Source organism: Liolophura sinensis, chromosome 9, assembly GCF_032854445.1.
Source record: "Liolophura sinensis isolate JHLJ2023 chromosome 9, CUHK_Ljap_v2, whole genome shotgun sequence".
NCBI classification, from domain to species: domain Eukaryota; kingdom Metazoa; phylum Mollusca; class Polyplacophora; order Chitonida; family Chitonidae; genus Liolophura; species Liolophura sinensis.
The window spans coordinates 31,880,366-31,904,306 of record NC_088303.1 but is presented as its reverse complement, the minus strand read 5'-3'; the positions used below and the strand labels follow the sequence as shown (position 1 = coordinate 31,904,306).

Genomic DNA, 23,941 nt, shown 5'->3' with positions numbered 1-23,941 from the left:
GCATGTTGTCTGTTCTCTAGTGTATAAATGCGATATTTGCGCAAAATAGATTTGGTACGGTAAATTGTACTCTCCAACCCCGTGTCATTCGAAGACAGGTGCTTTTAGGTTGGGAAGGCAGAAAGCGTAACTAGCCGTGTCATTTTTCGGTGGATTGCACAGATTTCAAAATGTCCGAAGGAAGCTCAAGTCTTAAAACTATCCGTCTGGAGGAAGTAAAGTCGCACAAAGATTCAAAGTCGACTTGGTTGATTATCCACGATCAAGTTTACGACGTGACCAAGTTTTTGGAAGAGGTGAGTCCGACACACATGCTGCAACAACAACGTGCACTGAAAATGCCCTGACAGGAATCCAACGAGTGCCATTTTGAACGACGTAAAAACACCTTATTCCGTATTTTATGTTTTTGTCACCATTGTTTTTGTGCAAAACAGCTGATGTTCAGTTATTTGAATTCCAGCTGTTAATAAATTTTATATGCCAAAGTAGTAGTTATACTGCAATAACCACCCACGTTGCATCAGCCTTAGTTCTACTTGACACCGCCTTCAGTCTTGTATTTTTCTGTCACTGCATTGGTGAAGTACAAGATTCAGTGGTATAGGTATAGGTCACTCGGTGGACGTATATGCTAGGGAATAGCTCCAGGTGGCTGTTTCAACTCCTCTCTTGCTTCAAACTGGTTTACGGAGTATTACGGCAACCTATGGTAAACCTTACACACCATTCACGCCATGTCTGATCAGTCCTTTCTAAATGATGTCTGCAGTCCAAAACAGGCATCAACTGTGGCTCTTTGAAATCATGAGACTGTCACTGCTGAAGCACCAACCATTTTGCTTTCACCAAAAGTTGTCGTTCCTGAATGGCACATGGGCGTTAACCCTGAAAAGACATGCTTGATGGCAGACTTGGTTTGAAGTAGGTTGTTGTGTTGTGAATAAGTGAGTGAAATATGCATTTGTGGGTGAGCTGACAGGTAAGAGCCACAGATGACACCAGTTTTGGACTGCAGACACGGTTTAGAAAGGACTTAATCAGACGTGACGTGAATCAGTGTTTGGCTTACCATAGGCTGCCTCTGTGGCTGTAATACTCAACCAACCCAGTACAAAGAGAGGCACTGAAATAGCCACTTTGGGCTGGATAGGGAAGGTTAACTGCGCGTGTAAACAGCGTTACGTGTTCCTTGTGAATCTTACACATTTATGGCTGCCTCTGCCAATTTTTGCTCCTAGATTTTGATGTCATTCCAGTGGAGTCATACAAGATTCCACATGTTTTTCTTGGCATGCTCTCAACCTTTCCACATACATGTATGAAAGAGCCACTGATGGTGCAATTTATGGACATTTTTAATTTGATTTTTGAGACAGAACTGCAGTGGTTGTATTGGCAAGTTTCAGGGTTTCACGAAAAATTCACAATTTTATCATCTACACAGAATAATGCCTTCAGTGTATGCTTGAATAAACACCTTGCAAACATGTGAAAAGGTTAAAGAAATACAACAGTACCGCCGTCGCGCTTCTCAGGCACTTTGCGTATGTCTCCTGCAAAAATACTTACCTTCACAAATATGAGCACTGCAATTTTGGTCACCTTTCATTTATTCCTTAGTACCTTGGCGGAGTGGAAGATCATCATCCCATGGTAAAACAAAAACCTGCCAACAATGATTTGTATGGTGAAAAGCGGTTTCAGGCTTCAAATGAACTGTACTGAGGGCATTACCCTATTTCATCTAATTTTTGGTACATCTGGTCTGCTCTTTTTAGCCAGTATACGTGTAATTGTAGTGCTCAGGGCTATTTACTTTTTTCTTTCTCCCATGGTTAGACCATCTAATGAACAACATGCTCATATTTTTACTTTTCCAATGAGCCAGGAAAGAAATGAAATATTCTTCTTCTCAGCACTACGAATATCTGCCCCCAAAATTAGAAGAATTAGGGTAGCCTGCTAAGGAATAAATGTGAGGCCACCGAAATTATAGCGTGCATATTTGTGGAGGCCTGTACTTTTACAGCAGACACAGAAGAAGTGCCTAAGGTTGTTTCCAAACATGCATGTACTTGTATGTAGTATATACATGTATTTTACAACACTGTGTGTATCTAAACTCTGTGTTTGTCCTTACAGCATCCCGGTGGGGAGGAGGTGTTATTAGAACAAGCAGGTGAGATATTTCTTATTTTTTCAGGGACAGAATTAAATGTGACAGCTCGAAAAACATAAAGAATACCTTAAAACATTTGTACAGGGACATGTTAACTGAACTCCAGAGGAAAGATTGCTTGACACAGTTACATAAATAGTCCTGAACATAATCAGCTTTTTTTTACCCCTTCCAACAGGGAAATGAGGAACTCCACGAGGGTAACAGTTAGGGTAACTTGTGTTTGTTTCCTGCATTACTAGGATACCGTTGTTCTCCGATTACTTGCCCAGTATAGCCACGTTTACAGGATACAAATACAGCGCACAGAATAGACTTGTCCTTCTTCCATTGCACTTGTCAAATTTGACGAGTTGACAAGAATTGTGAACATGGCTTAACCAACACTGATGCCTTTAGCATGGCCTAATTCACCTTATAGAACATACCTTAAGATCTGTGATAATCTTTTGCATTGTAGAAAAATATTCATTTAGAAATTTAATTCTAACCTGCAGGTTACATCTGACCATTTGAAAAATATGTGTGCCCTGACACCCATCAATGACTGTCTGGCCCATATATGACTTACATGTACTCTAGGGCTCTAAAGGCCTTCAACCCTTTATGTAGTCTACAATCCATAATTAAAACCAGAAGAAGACCCTGTTGGAAGATACACTTTATACACAATATAGATACATTATTTTGATAGACATGGCACTGTGCAGTCCTGGGTGTATCTGGCTGCAGGTCGCTAACCAAAACCCCTGCCACCAAAACTGCCGCTTAATATCTGAACGTTATTGACGCTTATTGATAATTAAGTGGCCATGATTTCCCAAAACAGGCTGTGTATCTTAACAGCATGGCTTTGCAGCTGATCAATTGTTACAACATCATCATGTCTCAAGCTGCTCTCTTCTGAAGCAGAAGCTGAAATCAATTGTGAAGACTGCTTGGAAGTCATGAAACTGCAGGCAGTTCTAGTTAGGTTAATTTGACGGGGTTAATTTAATTTAATCTATATAAATCTTTTATAAAGATTTTTTTTATAAATTTCCATAAACCAGACCTCTGTTTTACAGGTGAAATGTTCTTGAGAACTCAGTTTAGAACCAGTCTGATAATGTCACATTTCGGCTAAATAAATAAATAAAAAGTTACAGGTGATGTTTTTAAGTGCCGTTTGTTTTAAGCAAATAATATTGGGATAGTTGTTATGAATTGGTCTGACCATTGAGGATGTTTATATCGCGGGTGTGGGACAACATATCCTCCGCACTGTGATTTGGGGTTGTGTTTGTCGGTGTCAACAGCTGTTCTTGTAGTTGTTCATACAACACATTTCACATGACATCTGTTACCAGTTCTGGACAGCAGTGGCTTTTCTCATTTGCAAACTTTTCCCTATACCATGACACACTGTCACAAAACTTCGTAAATCAATTTTTCGTAACTTATCTCGTAGTTGACATCGTCTGTTATGTTGCTACAACCCAGACAATGTCATTACGAGGATTTACAGCGCATATTCTACCCATGCTGCAAGTGCCAATATTTGGCCATATTTCCAGTGGTCTGTTTCCCAATTTGCAGCCAGTAATGTCCCAAATGGGAATGATTTCTCCAAATTTATTTGTACATTTTTTAGACAGTGGTCTTCACATCTCTCTATGTGCGTAAGGTACATGTATGGTATAACTATCAAGAAAGGAGGGTAAATATGCATTTTGAAGTTTTTATCAAGTAATTAAAAATTACACCTCCCTGGTACACTGACCGGCCCGGATAGCACAGTTGGTAGAGCGTCCGCTTTGGGACCAGTAGATCCAGGATCAATCCTTGATCAAGTCACACCTAAGACTTTAAAAGAGGAAGTTGTAACTTCCTCGCTTGGCGTTCAGCATGAAGGGGATAGTGCAACGACTGGTTGACCTGTATCAGTATAATGGCTCGGGCGGGGCGGCTTACTTGCCTTCGGTAAGTCGTCTCAGTGAAGCAGCACTAAATAAAAGAGCGGTGGAAATCCATCCTGCTACAAGGAGGCACGTTACACGTACATGCACTCTAAAGATTCCTTCGTCGTCATACGACTGAAAAATTGTTGAGTACGATGTTAAACCCCAAGCACTCACTCACTCACTCCCTGGTACACTGCACATGATTCCTCAAAAACAAAATCATTGGCAGTTCCTGTAAAATTTGCCCATTGTGATGTAATTTCATCCCATATACAAGATTTATTGATTTATTTGTTTATTTATTTATTTAATTGTTGTTTATGCAGGACTCAAGAATATTTCACTTTTTACAACCGATGGAGAGCATTATGGTGGAAGTCGTCACAGTTGATAAGTGATTTAAGATTCTGGCAAACTTTAATGTTAAGAAATACATGGAATATGATCAAAAATTAGGACTGAAGCTTATGTAGGGTTCTCTCTGGTCATGTATATACATGTAGTATGAAATACATGTTACCTGTTGGATTGGTCACAACAGGTAGTGCACCCATATACTTTACTACACACATACTTTACTTCACATATTGGCAATATATTTCAGTACCAGAGGGGACCTCATCATGACTCAGTTACCAAACTATTTTTGAAAAGGTCGGTCATAGTGAAATGAAACTTGATACATATACATGGCTTCACAGTGATCAATTACTGACCAGTTTCATCCAGTCCACTTGTCACAATATTCTGTTTTTGTTCTGTTTTTGGCAGTTTCCTGAATTATTCGGCGGTTCATGAGACTGAATATTGAAACTCGGTACTTAGTTTCAAAATGGCAAGTCACAGATCATGTTTGAGTTTCAAGTCGTGGCGTCCATTATAGCGGTTTTTGCTCTCTCATGGGCTTTGACATACATGTACACGTGGCTGTATTATTTTAACTGCTTAAACCACTATGGAACATGTATTACCTTTGTAATACTTTCAGAATGATTACAACACAAAATCAGCTTACTGTTATCATCATAAATTATGTTACTATTATCATTATAAATTATGTTTATGTCTATATTAGTCTTGTCGTACTCTTTAGCCAGCGGTAAACCACATCTGTTTGGGTGAAGTTAGCAAAATGAAGCACTGTCACACTAGTTGGGTTGTTATAAAAATATGTAGGTCAAATGCCTGTTCTTACTTTCTGACCGGCTTTCTGTATATGGACATGCCCAATAATAAATGTGTGTTTTATTCTTCACCCTGGACTGATCCAACCCCACATATATAAACTGGTCCAATCTAAACCTTACAGCTAAGACTCAGCACTTGAGTATAAGTATGCCTGCAATAATTTACCTCAGACAAGCAACTAGATTACTAATATAGCCATGTTGATTTAGATGTATTTTGTAAAGTGTAGAAACAACAGTTTTTGAGGCAATTTATTTATTTATTTTTTTTTTGTGGAGATTTTCATGCAATATACTTGAAATATTTATAGTTTTGAATGGTGTATCACAGTTATGTACATTTTATTAATGTATGATTTAAAATTCTTTAGTGTTTTGAGGTATTAAAATACTCAAATGAAAATATTTAGGTATGAAAATCTATATTTTAATGTTTTACATGTATATATTTATTTGCAGCCAAGTGGTACATTTCTTGGCTTAAAACTACTGCCTTCAGAATCTGGTTAAAGTTTTACCCTTATGAATTTAACCAATATGCTTTTGGCCTGTATGCTCATCTGTGTCGAAACATCAGTCAGATAAATGAAACGTGTGTCAAGGGTAACAAAATGATGTACTGATATAAATACATACAGTTTGCTAGGCAATCCTATGGTATAAATACATACAGTTAGCTAGGCAATCCTATGATATAAATACATACAGTTAGCTAGGCAATCCTATGATATAAATACATACAGTTTGCTAGGCAATCCTATGATAAAAATACATACAGTTTGCTAGGCAATCCTATGGTATAAATACATAGAGTTTGCTAGGCAATCCTATGATATAAATGCATACAGTTTGCTAGGTAATCCTATGATATAAATACATACAGTTAGCTAGGCAATCCTATGATATAAATACATACAGTTAGCTAGGCAGTCCTGGCATAACATACTTGGAAATGAAATGGAAACATAGGTTGGTGCGAATGCTGTTCTATAGGGTATATTGCATTAAAGGCTTGTGTTGGTGAAAGGATGGCTTGGATGAAAGAGTCATTGCTTTTGAGGGGGTCTAAAGAGGCTGATTGAAATAAAGGAGCACAGGTGCATGTGTTTTGGGGCTCATGAAAATCTATGTAGGAGTCAACTATAAAGGAACTAATCAACATGAAAAAAAAAATAATTTAGCTGGAAAAAAAGTTTTGTTAACTTCACAAAAATGTAAAATGTTAGTATTTTGGGGTGAAAGATTTAATGATGGTTATGCAGTGCAATATTGTGTATGTTTCAGGTTGTGATGGGACAGAGGCATTTGAAGATGTGGGTCACTCCACTGATGCGCGGGAATTGATGAAAACGTATCTGATCGGGGAGTTGCACGCAGTGAGTGGCTACTGCAGTGACTGCATTCTCTACAATAATGATTATGTTTCAGCAGCTGATGTGTGCAGATAGCGACTGTCTAATTGTCAGTAGATATTAAGATTGGAGATAAGCATGTTAAGGGATTATCACTTTAATTCTTTGACTGACGCTTTGACTGCATTTGAACGTAATTTAATTCAATTAATTTAGCTTTTTATTTGAATCATACATACTGTACCTTAGTAAGCCTAAATGTTTAAATTCCAGATAAATTGAAATTTAAAAAATGTTCATCTGTCTGCTTGTCCATATAACTTGCAAACAACTGTGATATTATTTTGATCTTTTGATATTTTGATTCAATAATTTGGTTTACTGAAAATTCATAACATAGGAAAGGTTACTTTCTGTAGTTTTTAAGAGCATATTTGCAAATGATTTTGGACTAACTGGATAGTTGTTTGTTAATCATACATATAATGGATATGGAATAACATTTTACCTTTCTGTTTTTAGGATGACAGGACTTCAAAACAACACCAGGTAAAATAACATAGAGAAGTGTATCTTTGTGCATGTGAAATTGTGTATTTTTGGTGTAATTACGTTGGTACATGTTATGGGTACTTTGGTGCAGTGAGTTGGAGTTACATTTATACATGTATGTGTAAGTTTGCAATGAGGTAATTTTGGAAAGAACAGTTGCAAGCCAATTTTGGTGTGCTGCATTTCAGGAGTTGAAGTGGTGCAAGGGCTTATTACTGTATATGAGTGCTTTATGCTTATGAATTGCTCTAGTGTTTGTCCATCAAACTACTTTTTGTCTGAGATTTAATTTTGTGGAGGCCATTTGTCAGGTTAAGGCTCTGTGGATAAAAACTGTGTACCTTTGTCCTTGGTATGTTATTTCCCCCGTACCTTTACATGTAAGTGTAGATTGCATAGACTTATTTCTATGCAGAGTTTTTATTCTCCACATTTTCTTTGAACTTATTAGTTCACTGAAAAGGGGTGAAACTTCCACTAAAATAACTAGCGTAAGTACTACATGTATTCACATTATAGTGTGAAGTGCGGTGTACTCTTTGGATAGATGCCCAGGGCATACTTATAGTAGTGAAGAATAAGGAATGACACAGAGAAATTCCACATTGAACTCAAGCCAAAAGTTCCCTACATACACTGTAGATTTGCCCTCCCCCATGTGCAGAGCCTGAAGGAGAGGGAACTCTTAACTGGCTAATTCTTATGCGCAGAAACTGCCATTTAAGAAGATACTTGACTGCAATTTGTCATATTATTTGAGTAAGTTAAAAATTTGCCCTATTTTACATCTCCACAATTCAATGTCACTGGGTTCAGACAGACATGTAAAACCTGCTTGCCCTGGTGTCTCCACTACTCGTACTTCATTACCATTAGTGGACATGATGTGTTGTCGCTTTTGTCATCCCATGTCATCAGTTTATTGTAAATTTATTATTTGAGTTGTTTACTTAATATTGACCCTCCTCTCCCTCCTGTCACCAGAGTTAAGTCAGTCAGTTAGTCGATCAGGCCTCAGAGGTAAGATGTGATCACTTGCTCTTACAGGTAGCAGGTTCTCCCTCATCTCAGCTTCTTAGCTTGCCATCTAAGCATGATCCTGTCCTACGTCTCCAAACTACCAAGTAGTAATGCACGAATAAATCATATTGTTTACTAGGGCACTTAATTTCTGCAGTCATTTTCCTTGTGCATCAGAGCCCATCTTTGACTATCTGGATTTACCTGTATTTTGTTTAATAACCAGTATGGTAGCATCATGGACAGGTGTGGTTGAGGCTAGGGAAGTTTAATCAAAAGTATTCACTGGATTGGTTTGAACTGTTTCCTTTACCATAATAGTGCATCATATTACCTATATTGTATTAAAATATATATCTACTTTCCATACCAGATGACGGTTTACTGTGGAAAAGTCTGCAGAGTTGTGCCCCTTTACACTGTAGCTCTCCTGGCATAATGTACTTGCTGTGCATGTTTTTATCATCCATAAACAGTGCATCTTGCGCATGAGACATAATTCATGTTAATAACAGAGGTGCTGTTGAATAGTGAGCATTGCTATGACATGTTTGTCCTTTTAGCAATGTCCCTAAATATGCGAACACCTGGTCCCCTGAAATAAATCCTCTCAAATTCCTGATAGGTTAGGGAAATCCGAAGTCATAGGCTGGCCAGCCAATACTTATCACTAATGCCTGGTGCGCGTTCACCTCCATTTCACAAAAAACACACCAGTTTATACTTGGAATAAAACTGAAGCCTTCGCTACAAAATGATACCACCCAACAAGCAGAAAAAGGATAAATGCCTCAATAAGCCTCAATAGGCAAAATAGAACATAGCTGAAAATAGCACAGGATTATGTTTGTCTGACCCAGAAGCATAAATCATGGAGTGTAGCCTGTACCAGCAGTTCTCAGAAGTCTGGTCATGAGAAGCTGTGTAGTGTTGAGATATAACTGCAAAGAAAAGGACTCTTTGCTTTGGTATTTAGTATTTAAGCAATCTTCAACTTCATGCAAAACAATGATGAGTTTATGTGCATGTCAGAGTAAAGACTAGTCAGTCAACAGTCGCCTCAGCAAGAACAACTCTTTACTTGCTTTGGTATAGCTATAGCCAAAGCTTCCAGAATCAGCAAGGTCTGCTGCGTGACTTCCTGTAGATATTGCAATTGCTGAGAAAAGAAAAAAAAGAAAATATGTCATGACAGCTTTTTTGACTTTCCCCAAGACCGTTTGGCAAATCAAACATGCCTTTTACATGTTGAAAATTCAGTTGAATAATTTCACCAATACTAGTGGAATATTGTGACATGCCACCATTGGAATTTTCTGAAGTGTTTAGTTAGGGAATGCCATGTTGTGGTCTTGGTAGTTGAGAAAAAAAGCTGACCTTCCTCCTCGCCATTCTTCCCCTCCCTTCCTCATACTCGTAACAGGGCATGTGCCGCCCTCTGCTTTTGTTTTACATTACTGCCACTACTAGCAAGTTTTGTACAGAAATCTTAAACAACACAGAGTTCAGAGGTCACAGTGATGAAGCTGGAAGTGATGCCGGAAAACACAAAAACTGTTTCAACCTTTATTTCTCACAATACCTTTTGTTTAAACATGCATTCTCTTTATCTAAGGTGCATAAAACATGTTTTTAACCATTACCTGCAACAATTTTATTCATAAATGGTGATCAAATAGGCCCATGCAAGGGTGAGGCTAAGCCTAGATAAGACCACCTGCCTCACACAGGCTCCAGAGGTCAAGGTTGTGTAGTGGTTGGCACAGTGATGTAAAGCAAGCATAGTTAGCGGCTCATGCCTTGCACAGAATATGTTCTTTCCCCCCCCGCATGTTGTACAGTGGCCATTCTCCTGTTTCAGAAATGGAGATCATTCTGTGCAATCCTGTAAGCCTGGCTGAACAGATTCTTCATTTGAGGGTAGGATAGACTTCATACACCAAAAACACCACAAAGTTCATGTAGATTCTTCACACCCTTGAAACATGCGTTTGTTCATGTCTGCCCCGAACAGAACTGCCCCCCCCCCCGCCGCACCGAACTGCCCCCCCTCTCCTCCATGATAATTCTGTTGAATTGTAACACAAAGGAATCATTTTCAACATCATTTTCATAATAAGGGTATGCATAAATTCCACTGAAAAAAAGGGCTTTAGTGGTTGAAAAGGTTAAGGATTCACAGCAAATGGCCATAAGGTCAAACAATGACGAATGAAGCTTAAGAAATATTGATTTACATGTACAAAGTGAAACTGAGGTCTTGCCCCAGGATCATGAAGCGATCTTAGACTGAAATTCAAAATTTGAAATCACTTTAAAATTATTTCTCATGTAACCAGGTCAAAATATATCATAAAAATATTGCGTAAATTCTGGGTAAGTTATTGTGCCAAAAATTTCAACTAAAACAACAGAAAGGAACATGTCAAATTTAATGATTAAAATGTTGTCTTTGTAAAAGATCGCTTCTTGATCCTGGGCCTAAATCAGTTTTGCAACTTTGCCATAAATCGTCGTCAGATGGAAAATTGGTCCTGAGGATTACAATTTTCCACTTCCCTGAGCCTAAATCAATGTTGTTACCTTTCTTATAAATCTTGTTGCCTTATGGCGTTATAATCTATAGACATCAGAGGGAAAATTGGTCCTGAGGATTACAACTTTTCACTTCCTTGTGCCTAAATCAATGTTGTTACCTTTCTCATAAATCTTGTTGCCTTATGGTGTTATAATCCATAGACGTCAGAGGGAAAATTGGTCCTGAAGATTACAATTTTCCACTTCATGTGCCTAAATCAATATTGTTACCATTACCATAAATCTTGTTGCCTTATCGCGTTATAATCTATAGAAGTCAGAGGGAAAATTGGTCCTGAGGATTACAATTTTCCACTTCATGTGCCTAAATCAATGTTGTTACCTTTCTCATAAATCTTGTTGCCTTATGGCGTTATAATCTATAGGCATCAGAGGGAAAATTGGTCCTGAGGATTACAATTTTTCACTTCCCTGAGCCTAAATCAATGTTGTTACCTTTCTTATAAATCTTGTTGCCTTATGGCGTTATAATCTATAGACATCAGAGGGAAAATTGGTCCTGAGGATTACAACTTTTCACTTCCTTGTGCCTAAATCAATGTTGTTACCTTTCTCATAAATCTTGTTGCCTTATGGCATTATAATCTATAGACATCAGAGGGAAAATTGGTCCTGAGGATTACAACTTTTCACTTCCTTGTGCCTAAATCAATGTTGTTACCTTCCTCATAAATCATGTTGCCTTATGGCGTTATAATCCATAGACGTCAGATGGAAAATTGGTCCTGAAGATTACAATTTTCCGCTTCATGTGCCTAAATCAATATTGTTACCATTACCATAAATCTTGTTGTCTTATGGCATTATAATCTATAGACATCAGATGGAAAATTGGTCCTGAAGATTACAATTTTCCACTTCCCTGAGCCTAAATCAATGTTGTTACCTTTCCCATAAATCTTGTTGCCTTATGGCGTTATAATCTATATGCATCAGAGGGAAAATTGGTCCTGAGGAATACAATTTTCCACTTCCCTGTGCTTAAATCAATTTTGCAACTTTGCCATAAATTGTTATCAGATGGAAAATTGGTCCTGAGGATTACAATTTTTCACTTCCCTGTGCTTAAATCAATTTTTTTTGCAACTTTTCCATAAATTGTATTGTCCCATGGAGCTATAATCTATAGACGTCAGGGTGAAAGTTCCCTTGAAGATTACAACTTTCCACTTCACTGTTAACTCCCCATACAGGTGTGTTGTATGCGTGGCATGTGACTGTGTAGCTGGGGCATGAACCATGATGGAAACTCTGCTGGGCACTTGAATGCACCAGAAACAGCATGGGGAGATGGGTTGATGTTGGAGAAGTCTTTAATCCCAGCACAATATGGTCATTTTAGGTTAACCTTAGATGGCTGTCATTAAGATTGAGTCTGTGTTATGGAAATCCTGCACAGCAAAGACTAAAGATGCAGTAGGCATGTTGTGTGGCGTACAGGAGTACACTGTGGAGATATATTTTTCTGACTTACAAGTACATCAGCTGTACCCGTAATGAACACAGCAGTACAGGAGCCTCTCACCAGTGCGATCACTGTGGGTTCAATTCCTGCTTATGCTGGCTTGCTCTCCAGCCGTACATGTACCTGTGAAGTTCTGCCTTTATTTATTTTGTTTATTTATTTGAATGGTACTCTACATACACGGAGTACCCAAGACTGTTTCGCTTCTATGCGATGGCAGCCAGCATTATGGCATGATTAAATGAGGTAGGCCGAGCCCAGGGGGAAACCCAAGACCATTTGCAACTTGCTGGCACACCACAAGTAAATGTTGTCTTTCAAGTCTACATTAGCATAATACATGTACATCTAAGTTGCCAAATGCAGCTCGGGACTGAATCCTCCAGCTTTATGTTTTATGATCATCTGTGGAATTTCCACTTTCAAAACTCTTCAGTAAATTTGTTGTTTTGTTATTTTTCCCAGAAAACAAACACAGGCCCCAGTGTACCTGATTCTGACTCTTCGAAGTAAGTATGTTTTCAAATCACTGTGTGTGCAAGTCAGTGACTAAAACACATTATTTTTAATACCATTATATAAAAGACAAAGATACCATAAGTATACTTCAGAAAAAAACATTAAATTCTGTCCAGGACATTAGAACGATATTTTTTTTTAGAATATTCTTCTACCTAGCAAATGGCATTTGAATCAGTGGTGTCCTTTTCTGACCATATTGTGACCAGTGACATCATATTAGCTTGTTGCTGCACTGTTGCTGTTAACTTGTTGCTGTTAGCTTGTTGCTTCATTGTTGCCACACACATCAGTATTTAGCGGTGAATGGACGGTGAAAAGAACTATTTCAAGCTATACACAAAGAACTTAATTAAATCCCCCCCCCTTCCTGTGGCGATTTTGTACACATGTTCTTCTGTATCAAAATAGTGTAAATTGTGATTGATTGTGAATTGTGTGACTCTTTGGCTGCTGAAAAAAGACAGAATGATTGAAATCCACATGTTTTAATGACAACACACATGCATTTCTATCATCACTGGTTTTGATGTGAAAAATTGACGTTACAAGTATGGACCTCTGGAGTGAGCAGCAGTTGAAATTACTCAGCAAAAACATCACTTGATATCTCTTAAAGTGTTTTTTTGTCAGTTTCTGTTCACCAGACTTGACAAACTAAACCCTTGTCCTCATACTGCTTCTCAGCCTCCTGTTATTCGGAAAGGAAAGTTGTTGCCATTCCTTGTGCAAGGCAGCTCCTAATTGGGCCAGATGGTTGTCGTGTTCAAGCAAGTGATCCACCTGTACATGATCAGGCCCAAGTGGAAGCTGCCTCGCATGAGGAATGGCAGCGACTTCCCCTTTAGAGTATCAGGAGGCTGACAGGTTGTATGAGGAGAAGGGTTCAGGCTATTATCCAGGCTCAGGGCAGATACACCCGATATTGACGTAAAACGCTTAAAGAAATACATGTACCAAGTGACTTTTTTATAGAGTAATTTCAACCACTGCTTCAACACTGCTCACTTACGCTTAAGTTCTGTGTGTATATGAACTAGGAGGGACGTCATTGATACCCTCTGTCCAGACAGACCACATTAGAATCCTATATTTTAAATAATGAGTTACAAAAAGGGTAAATAAAATAAGTTGAACTATTTTCCAGGACAGTGTATGATGGTTTTTTTTTTTTTTTTGGCCTTTAATATTATAAGATATATATATGTGAAGAAAAAAAGAAAAATGATCATTTGTCCTCGCATTCAAAACAACAGCAAAAAAAAAAACAAACAAAGGACGGTGGATTACTCTGGGTACTCGTTACTACATTTTCTACAATTTACAAACCCAACTGAAAAATCATTGACTGCAATGTTAAACACTAATCAGATAACAAATAATCCCCATTTAAAAATGTATGTGCATCATTTTGCTAAATTTTTTGTGTACCTGAATCCCAGATTTTCACAATATTATCTCTTTCTTTCTGTTTTTAGTTCCTGGACAAGTTGGCTCCTCCCACTGGGTGTGGCAATTGCAGCTGCTCTCCTCTACCGATTGGTTTTGGCTCCTGCTACATCATGAATATTAATTAGACCTTTATACAAATTATAATCACTTGATTTGATTACAGTTTTGGCTCAGTTGGAGTCATGGGAGTCTCTATGTAGGGTCCAATAGAAAAAAACTGGAAGGATAATGTCTTTTTGATTCTATAACCAATACTTGGCTCACTTATAAATAATTTTTAATGGTGTTCTGTTAATGGGTGAGCCTGTGCAATCCAGTGTCCTCGAGAACCATGTGTATGCAGTATAATTTTTGTGTTTGTGCAGATGATGTCATGTCCAAAACGTAGTTATCGGGTAGCACGACCAGGGGAGATAACCCCTATCACAAGGGGAGATAACCCCATCACCATACCACTACCTGGGTTTCCGCTATTCCCACACTATATGTACATTAACATTTGTGGTTATCATTTTAACAGTACATCAGTCATAATTTCCAGCGTATGAGCTTCCCTGAGGAGCATCTCTTGATTTGCATTTTATTTGTTTATTTCAGACAGTTGACATTTATATAGCCTATATTGATTTGTAACAGTTGTGCTGATTTTTCAATAAGAATATTTTTTAATATTTCTTTAATGTTTACCACAGCTGACATACCAGTAATCATGTTATGCTGTACCCAGCTGATTGCCTCTAGCAGAATCTGTGAATGTAAGCTACATAGATGATGAATTAATTGTGCAGTTTCTTGCAAATATGGACTCTTGGCAGATTTTCATTTACAAAACAGCAGTATACAGTTAAAGATGATTGAAGCCTTTGCAAACCGTAAATAATGTACTTGTTGACGTAGTGTCAGAAACACACGTGTAGGCTTTATTCTTCAAGAATTTGCTGCTTTATCCAAACACATCTATGCTAAATAAAGAGAAGCGATTAAAATTTTATCCTTTCTTGTTTGTGTTTCTGTTCAGCAGTTACATTTCAGATAGAAACAAATCAGGTTACCACCCAGTTTTGATCAGCAGAGAAAACTAACATAACTTTGTGATGAGATATCTGAGTTCAATGTAAGTGACCACAAGCATTCATGGGGGCCAAGGTGATAAGCACGCCAGTGCGGTGTAATGGCCCAGGAGCCGGTCGCCAGTGTGGTTGATGTGAGTTTAAGTCTAGCTAATGCTGACTTCTTCTTGGTTGTATGTGGAAAGGTCTGCTAACAACCTGCGAACCACCGCCGGCTCCATGCGGTTTCCTCTAACCGTAATGCTTGCTGCCATTGTAGAAGTGAAATATTGAGTATCGTATAAAACACCAATCAAATAAATAAATAACCATTCATTCATTCTTTGTAAACAGAATCGCTCGTTTAACGTTAGTTATACCCAGTCTGCAAAACGTGGAACCCAAGAGTTCAAGACCTCTCCGGTGATACATTGGCACACTTTGTATCTACACTGTAGATATCTACACAATTGTCTGAAAAGATGAAAATAAGTTTTCCTCTGCATTCGTCACGCAGACGCACAGCATTTCCAGGTATTATGCTTTCGTAAGAATGGGTAATTTTCTAACAAATTGTGGTTTTCACAGGAAACTTGTTTTGTATTAAATATATATTCATGATATCCCCACACAGGCATATTTTTTTTCATAGTACCTCATGTGCTTGGTATACGATGTGCGGCAAAATGAAATATATATGTTTTCAGAAATAGTTAATGCTGGTACTCTCAGCTTCCAAGCTGTTCAAAAACCAGTGATAATTGCCCTTCACCAGTTAGGATATCCAGTATTGGCATCCAGTCGTCACTAGACCTGTACGTGTGCGCTTTTTTCCAGCCTTTCCTCTTTCCTTTTCTTATTTCCGGCGTCCAGGTTTCAACAACTACAATTTTCGGCCACAATATTTTTCACTGTACAGGTTTCAAGGACTCTCCATGTTTCGCCATTTACAATTTCGACACTTCCATACGTTTCACAAAGCAGGTTTCAACATACTTCCATGCACTTCACAGAGCAGGTTTTAACATTTACAATTTGGACCACACTTGCATACGCTTCACGGAACAAGTTTCAACATTTACAATTTCGACCACACTTGCATACACTTCACAGAGCAAGTTTTAACATTTACAATTTCGACGACACTTCCATACGCTTCACAGAGCAGGTTTCAACACGCTTGCATGTACGCTTCACAGAGTAGGTTTTAACATTTACCATTTCGACGACACTTGCATAAGCTTCACAGAGTAGGTTTCAATTCATTTCCATATACGCTTCACAGAGTAGGTTTTAACATTTACCATTTCGACGACACTTGCATAAGCTTCACAGAGCAGGGTTCAATTCATTTGCATATACGCTTCACAGAGCAGGTTTCAACATACTTCCATACACTTCACAGAGCAGGTTTTAACATTTACAATTTGGGCCACACTTGCATACGCTTCACGGAACAAGTTTCAACATTTACAATTTCGACCACACTTGCATATGCTTCACAAAGCAGGTTTCTACATTTACAATTTCGACCACACTTGCATATGCTTTGCGCAACAAGTTTCAATATTTACAATTTTGACCACACTTCCATACACTTCACAGAGCAAGTTTTACCATTTACAATTTCGACCACACTTGCATACGCTTCACAGAACAGGTTTCAACATTTACAATTTCGACCACACTTGCATACGCGTCACAGCGCAGGTTTCAACATTTACAATTTCGACCACACTTCCATACGCTTCACAGAGCAGGTTTCGACATACTTCCATACACTTCACAGAGCAGATTTTAACATTTAAAATTTGGACCCCACTTCCATACGCTTCACAGGGCAGTTTCATCTCACTTGCATATACGCTTCACAGAGCAGGTTTCAACATTTACAATTTTGACCACACTTCCATACGCTTCACAGAGCAGGTTTCAACACGCTTGCATGTACGCTTCACATAGCAGATTTCAACATTTACAATTTCGACACACTTGCCTACGCTTCACAGAACAAGTTTCAACATTTACAATTTCGACCACACTTGCATATGCTTCACAGAGCAAGTTTCAGCATTTACAATTTGGACTACACTTGCATACGCTTCACAGAGCAGGTTTCAACACACTTCTATACACTTCACAGAGCGGGTTTCAACATTTACAATTTAGACCACACTTCCATACACTTCATAAAGCAAGTTTCAACATCTGCAATTTCGACCACACTGCCATACGCCTCACAAAGCAGGTTTCAACATTTACAATTTCGACCACACTTCCAAATCTTCACAAAGACGCTATAACATTTACAATTTGGACCACGCTGCCATACGCCTCACAAAGCAGGTTTCAACATTTTTAATTTCGACCACACTTCCACACCTTCACACAGGTGTTTTCATCAACTGCAACTATTCCAAATTGATCCAATTGCTGCTTTATATCGGGAGTGTTATTCAGGTACTTGGTAAAGAGCGGTGCTTTACTGCAAGCATTCCGATTCCCTTTACCCATAAATCTGAATTACTACACTGCCATATAGGTGAAAAAAGCGTCAGTACGGCATTAATCACAATGAAATACATAAAATTAATAAATTAATCTTTGAAAAATCCCACGATATTAAAAATTGCCTGAATATAAATACATAACGGAATATAAATCATCTCTACCTCACTTGGCGCTCAGCACCAAACATGACTTGTTGGCCCGATGTCAGTATAATGTTACTGAGTGGGATGTCATGTCTGGTGTCTTTGGCATGATATTTCTTTTTCATTCACTTAATGGTATATTGGTGATCTGCTGGCTTTAAACAATCCATATTTATAGCAAAGCCTGTGAAAGATATTTACAGCACCTTCGATGGATTTAAAAGAAACCACAGACTCTCCAGATGGTGCACTTTATGTGGACCTATATTTGAAGAAAGGAAAAAACGGATAGTTCCAATTTTGACATTGTAAATTATCCTTTCTTGGACAGCAATATACCGAAGGATCCTGCATATGGCGTGCACTTATCTCGCCTTGTAGCACTTGTTAGATTCTGCGTGTTTCAAGCAACATCGCAAGTTATTACTGCAAAACCGTGTGTGAAGATTACTCCATCAAACGCCTTCACTCCATGTCCCTTAAGTTTTACATTGAGTATAATTCGCTTGTCAGTAAATATGGACAGAGCGTCCAGAATCTGTGCTTAATGATTGTGACCAATTCCGTTTAACGCGGGGTTGGTGGCTGTATATCCACCGTGCTGAATTAGATCGCCACGTTGGATATATGAACAGTTGCAATCAAATCGCAACAGAGATACACATTTTGTTATCGACAACTAACATTCTCACACGGTACACAATTTGAATGCTATTTCACTTAGTCGCCTAGAACATATCTTGCGTCTTTCCGACATCATTGAAAACTGCAGCACTTTGGCGCCATGGACTCGCCCTACCACAAGAAGACACAGAATATGTACACATACCTAATGACTGTTCATTGTCATATGACTCAAAAATTTTGAAGTACAACATTAAACCCAAAACACTCATTCGTTCATTGTACTATCAAACTGTGATTTGGTCCTACGCTGAATATCGCCAATCAACCAACCAACGAATGAATGAATCAAAGTATGCAGTTTGGTTTAAAAAAATACCAAAGACAGACATCGATAATAGGAACATAACGAGTTTATTTGTGAAGGATGAACACAGGACATTGAAACAGAGGGAAGCGTGTATACATGTCTGTTTGGCCCGAGGCTGAATATTCTCCCCTGAATGTGTGTATTCCAGGGCCAGTGACCATAATCCACGAATCCGCCTCGCTGTCAACGAGTTTCCGAGTGGGAAAAAATGCGCTACAGAGGAGAAAGCGTTATTCAGAAACCAACCATACAAGTTCGTTTTACAGTCGCAATATCCCAGTTCAAGGTTTATATATATATATATATATATATATCAAAGCGAACAAAAAGGTGCATAGTTTGTCATAACCTTCTCTGTTGGGGTTATTTACTTATTTAGTTATTTTTTGCAAAAGAAATTTAACATGGTGGACAAACTGGTATAGCCAGCGGCTGATTAATGGGAAGGGTATGGACTGTGAAAATAAATTAATCCCGCTAAAAATGTACAATCTATAAAAACGTTTTTCGACAACGTTTTACTTATTTACAAAAGCCAGTTCTGGTGCGTTTAATTGCGAAATTTTGCTGAAGATTGTGACAATCGAAAGTTTGCTTGTTACATACACCCTTCCTAGTAAACGGCCATTGGCTTAAGGGTCCAAGCGTGAAACATACAGGACCTTTGTACCCTGCTCGGTACAAACCAGGCCCCTGTAGGTCACTTGGTAGCACCAATAAGCCACCTCCCGAAGACGGCCGCGTGCTGGACCCAGACGCTGTACATCGATGTTGATGCCTTGTCTTGGGTCCAGCAGCACATCAACCCGGATGTCCTGGGACCGGACTCCCAGAAACTCCGGGTTCCCATGCGTGTCGACCCTGGACGACCAGGCCAGTGCTGACGCCGGAATCTTCAGCATCTGGAACATGGCCGCCAGGACGAGCCGGATCGCCTCAAACGTCCTGGCCACTGGCCCCAACAGAATTTGATGGAGTCGCCCACTCCATGCGTTTCCTTTAAAAAAAAAAAAAAGACATTACAAAATAACAAAATATGCCTTTACCGCTGATCAGTAAATTATTTTTGTATTGATTAAATATATATAACCTGTGTATAAAAGCAAAGTGTCTATATAGTTATCCATTAAACTATTCTATAATACGACAATTTAAAAATGTCATTCTGCAAGGAATTTTGCTATATATTTTTATGTTTAAAATATATCACAGCTTTTCACGTTATGCAATTCAAATATGCAAAGCGAGATTTAAACTAATGGAATCTAATCTGCAACCACTAGCTGTTTTGGATACTATGTGGTTGTATACCAACATAGGGTACAATACATACAGGGGCGTGAGAAGGTCAGTCAACAGCCTGCGGATAGTCGTTGGTTCCCGCCGGGTTCTGCCCCGTTTCCTCCCACCGTAATACTGAACGCCCTCATATAAGTGAAATATTCTTGAGTACGGCGCAAAACACCAATGAAATAAATAAAATAAATAAATACAGTATATCCGAGGAAGACTGAAATTATTTCTTACATGATTGATAAATATTTTTCCATCAATGACAAGTGGCCTGGGCAACAAAGCCCTGCAAAAGTTGCTTTTGTTCTTCCAACAAGGACCTGCAAGATACAGACAACCTAGTTGAAAGATTTGTGAATTAAATACATGTTAATTTAAGTAAAACAGTAGCCAATGAATATTATCATAAACCTGCATTAATTGACCTTAATGGATAAGTCAAATGCGTGAAGTTGCGTTTTCTTGGCAGCACTTGGCACTCGGAGATGCGCTTTCCTGGAATAGAAAATATACATGCAGGCCTAAGTATATGATAAAGCTCTATCACAAGTACACTGCACATTCAAATTAATTAACACATGTATGCGTTAAAGTGTTAAATCGTAAACACTAATGCTATTTAATATTAAGACTTTTTGGTGTTATAATTTTAACATTACATGTTGAAAGTCGTGCAACACTTAATTAATATTTAAATGGCATTTATACCAAGATATGTTACACGTAACAGCGTTAGTACTGGGAGAGCCTTAAATGATATTTAACATAGTGCCTGATATCTGTGATTTAATTCTGCTAAGAAGGAAATCCATGTCTGCAGGTAAATTCACTCTCCATGAAGGACAACGAAACTTTGTCCAAGTATACACTGGCTTAAGAGGTATATGTAGTGAAGCTACTGCATATGAGAATGTATTTCTGACAAAAGCCACACAGAAGCTTTCAATAAAATTTTTCTAACTCCTGCAGGGGAGTCTACACATCTAACATAAAGAAACCATGCTATTACTGCCACAACTTGTCATACATTTCACGCCACACAACACCTTTTCATATTTTCATGGAACTTCACCATAAAAGATTGTGTTGATCACATAAAATCCACACCGGTTACAATTAATGGGTGATTCAAACATTTCATTAACACTGTTATAATGTATTAAAATATATTTCAAGTAGCCAACAGATATGCACTGAAAACAGTATACATTTTGTCATTCACTACAACCAGTGAAGAAAGCTGTCAGTTGTTGGGAACTGTCTCAAGAATTAACTATTGGCAGTCAAACACAGTTGAAGTTTTCATGTAAAGTAGGTATTTTACTCTGACTGGTTTAATAGATTTAAACTGAACCATTACAGTAAATGAAGAAAACACCCCATTCACCCATTCAATCCAAACATATGTAAATAAAACAGTTACCTTTGTGCACCTTTGTCCATGTCTTCATAATTAACAGTTCTCCCTTGAGGTAAAATGTTTACAAGGAAATGTGCATGTACCTTATTTTCAAACGCCTATACAAGCGGCAAAACCATAAATACAAGTGAAGGACATCAACAAATTTCAATATATGCCAATCTGAAAGCCAAATTTATGCCCTTGTCTTGATGAAGAAATACATAATCACTTCATTCACACAGTTACCATCCAGTAGCTCAGTGATTTAGTTTTCTAGTAGATTTCAACAGACTGGTGTCAATTAAGGTGTCCCAGACTCCCAGTAGACACGTGTTGTTATGGAATGTCTTCTTGTATACTAAGATCATCTGAAAATTTTATCCAGTTCTCAACTTTCTTATCTGTAAAGGAATCTCTTAAGACCTAGTGCTGGATGATGTCCAGAAAATTGCAAGTATATCTGGGGATAAGCCAAGTCCAAAACATAATAAGAAGAACAATTACACTGTCTAGAAGATTACCTGTTTGAGCAAATATTGTTTGCCTGTCAGCAAGCAGGTAAGAGGTTAGAAACTTGCCTTTACTGGTAAACACCTTCAGCTCAGGTGGGCTAAGATCAGCTGAGTGGATATCTCTATTCGTAATATTGCCTACATCATCTATCTGAAATTATACATGAAACAGAAGATATTATATTAAATTCATGCTAAACATTCATCAAACCATACTACTAACAGTAAATGTTAAACAAAGCAAAATATTTATCCTTTCTATTTATAAAACAAGAATTTATTTATTCATCTAAAACCAGATAATGACAGACTTACATTTTCTTAAAATAATGTTATATCAACACATAAGAAACCCAGTTCTTGTTTCACAAAGCAGAAGAGCAAAACGGTAACCTACTCTCATTATCCTATCCCAAGATACAATCAGTTTGCAGGTCAACTCCACCTTTCTGCTTAATGTTTTTAAGTCAATAAAAGGATGGGACAATGCATTGCATTAGTGATGTTGACAGAGTGTCATGTACTTCACAATTCAGTTGTATTTCAACTGGCTATTTGCCTGAGATTGACACATATATGCACATGTGTTTATCAGAATTGGTTGAGTACATAAAACAGGTAAACTACGCTCACATGTCTTGGATAGACATCCAAGAAAGTCAAGTTTGACATTATAGTATCAGCTTAAGCAATGACTTGTTGGCCATATTTGAGAAAGACTAGTGGGGTAAACTTTCTACATTGTGACCATGGCTCAACGCCCCACCAAACTGCGAGACTGGTCTACAAAATATCTGCCCAAGACCTGGATTTACAAATGTTCACATTGTATATAACATGTACTTTTACAGTATTTCACAATGAACAACGAATAGTGCCCGATAGAGGTCTCAACAATATAAATAAGGAACTACTTGAAAATTTTGGCTGCCCTTTGCACAGTGCTTGAATTCCGTGTCACTCATGACTTGCCTTTTGTCTCAATAGGGCTTTGGTCTGCATGTTAATGGGTAATCAAGAGTATATCTGCAAAATAAAGAGGTATATGGAATGAAGACGCAATCATTCACAAACTCCTTTCAAAATCATTTGTCAACAATTTGTATGAAACTTACTGCATTGCATTTTATCAGAGTAACAATTTTTCAGTTATTATGACTTTGTCATTTTGTCGCCAACTATTACAAAGTTTACAGATATGCCAGTCTAAAATTCAAGTTCAACTGTTAGAAAAAATGACCTCCAGATTATAAAAATCTACAATTTAATAAAAAAGTTCATCAGTAAAACTATAGCCTATAGTCACACTATTTCATCAGGTATTATCCTTTTTCACACAACTTTTCACGAAAGTACATACTTACTAACCCATTGATAAAAAGTACAATATAACACTTTACTACCCACAAATTCTACACAAATTGAGTACACTAATTCTTCAACTGTCTTCTTGAATATTTCCATAATTATTTTTGTGATGACTTTGACTCAATGAGTGGTCATCATTTCTATTTTCAGCTCTTAAAATGTGCGAGACAAAACATTTTGACCCATTACTTAACGCCATTTAGTTGTTCAAATTACGTTATTTCTTGGCCTATATGCATATCAGCTTAATCCCTGATGTTGATTGAACTAAATATAACAGGATTCTATGTCCATTTTTTCAATGCTTGACATTCAAATGTTGTTTATTAAAATTTCAATTTACCAACTTTTATTTATACAAACAACACAAGTATATTGATAAGCTTTCATATTCGATGG

At 37.8% G+C, this 23,941-nt stretch overlaps 1 protein-coding gene across 1 annotated transcript; it reads left to right on the top strand.

Annotated features, from left to right (window-relative positions):
* The first annotated feature begins 25 nt into the window (after nucleotides 1–25).
* On the top strand, nucleotides 26–15,261 carry LOC135474661 (cytochrome b5-like). The gene is made up of 6 exons (XM_064754199.1): nucleotides 26–296; nucleotides 2,146–2,182; nucleotides 6,597–6,688; nucleotides 7,187–7,213; nucleotides 12,765–12,808; nucleotides 14,297–15,261. Exons 1-6 carry the CDS (start codon nucleotides 171–173, stop codon nucleotides 14,382–14,384), a joined length of 414 nt encoding a protein of 137 aa, XP_064610269.1. The 5' UTR covers nucleotides 26–170; the 3' UTR covers nucleotides 14,385–15,261.
* The last annotated feature ends 8,680 nt before the right edge of the window (nucleotides 15,262–23,941 follow it).

Excerpts from the sequence above, each read along its gene's own strand:
- LOC135474661 (XM_064754199.1), top strand. The coding sequence starts at position 171 with ATGTCCGAAGGAAGCTCAAGTCTTAAAACTATCCGTCTGGAGGAAGTA. Across the intron at positions 7,214-12,764 it reads GGACTTCAAAACAACACCAG|AAAACAAACACAGGCCCCAG; the intron begins GTAAAATAACAT and ends TATTTTTCCCAG. Across the intron at positions 12,809-14,296 it reads CCTGATTCTGACTCTTCGAA|TTCCTGGACAAGTTGGCTCC; the intron begins GTAAGTATGTTT and ends TTCTGTTTTTAG.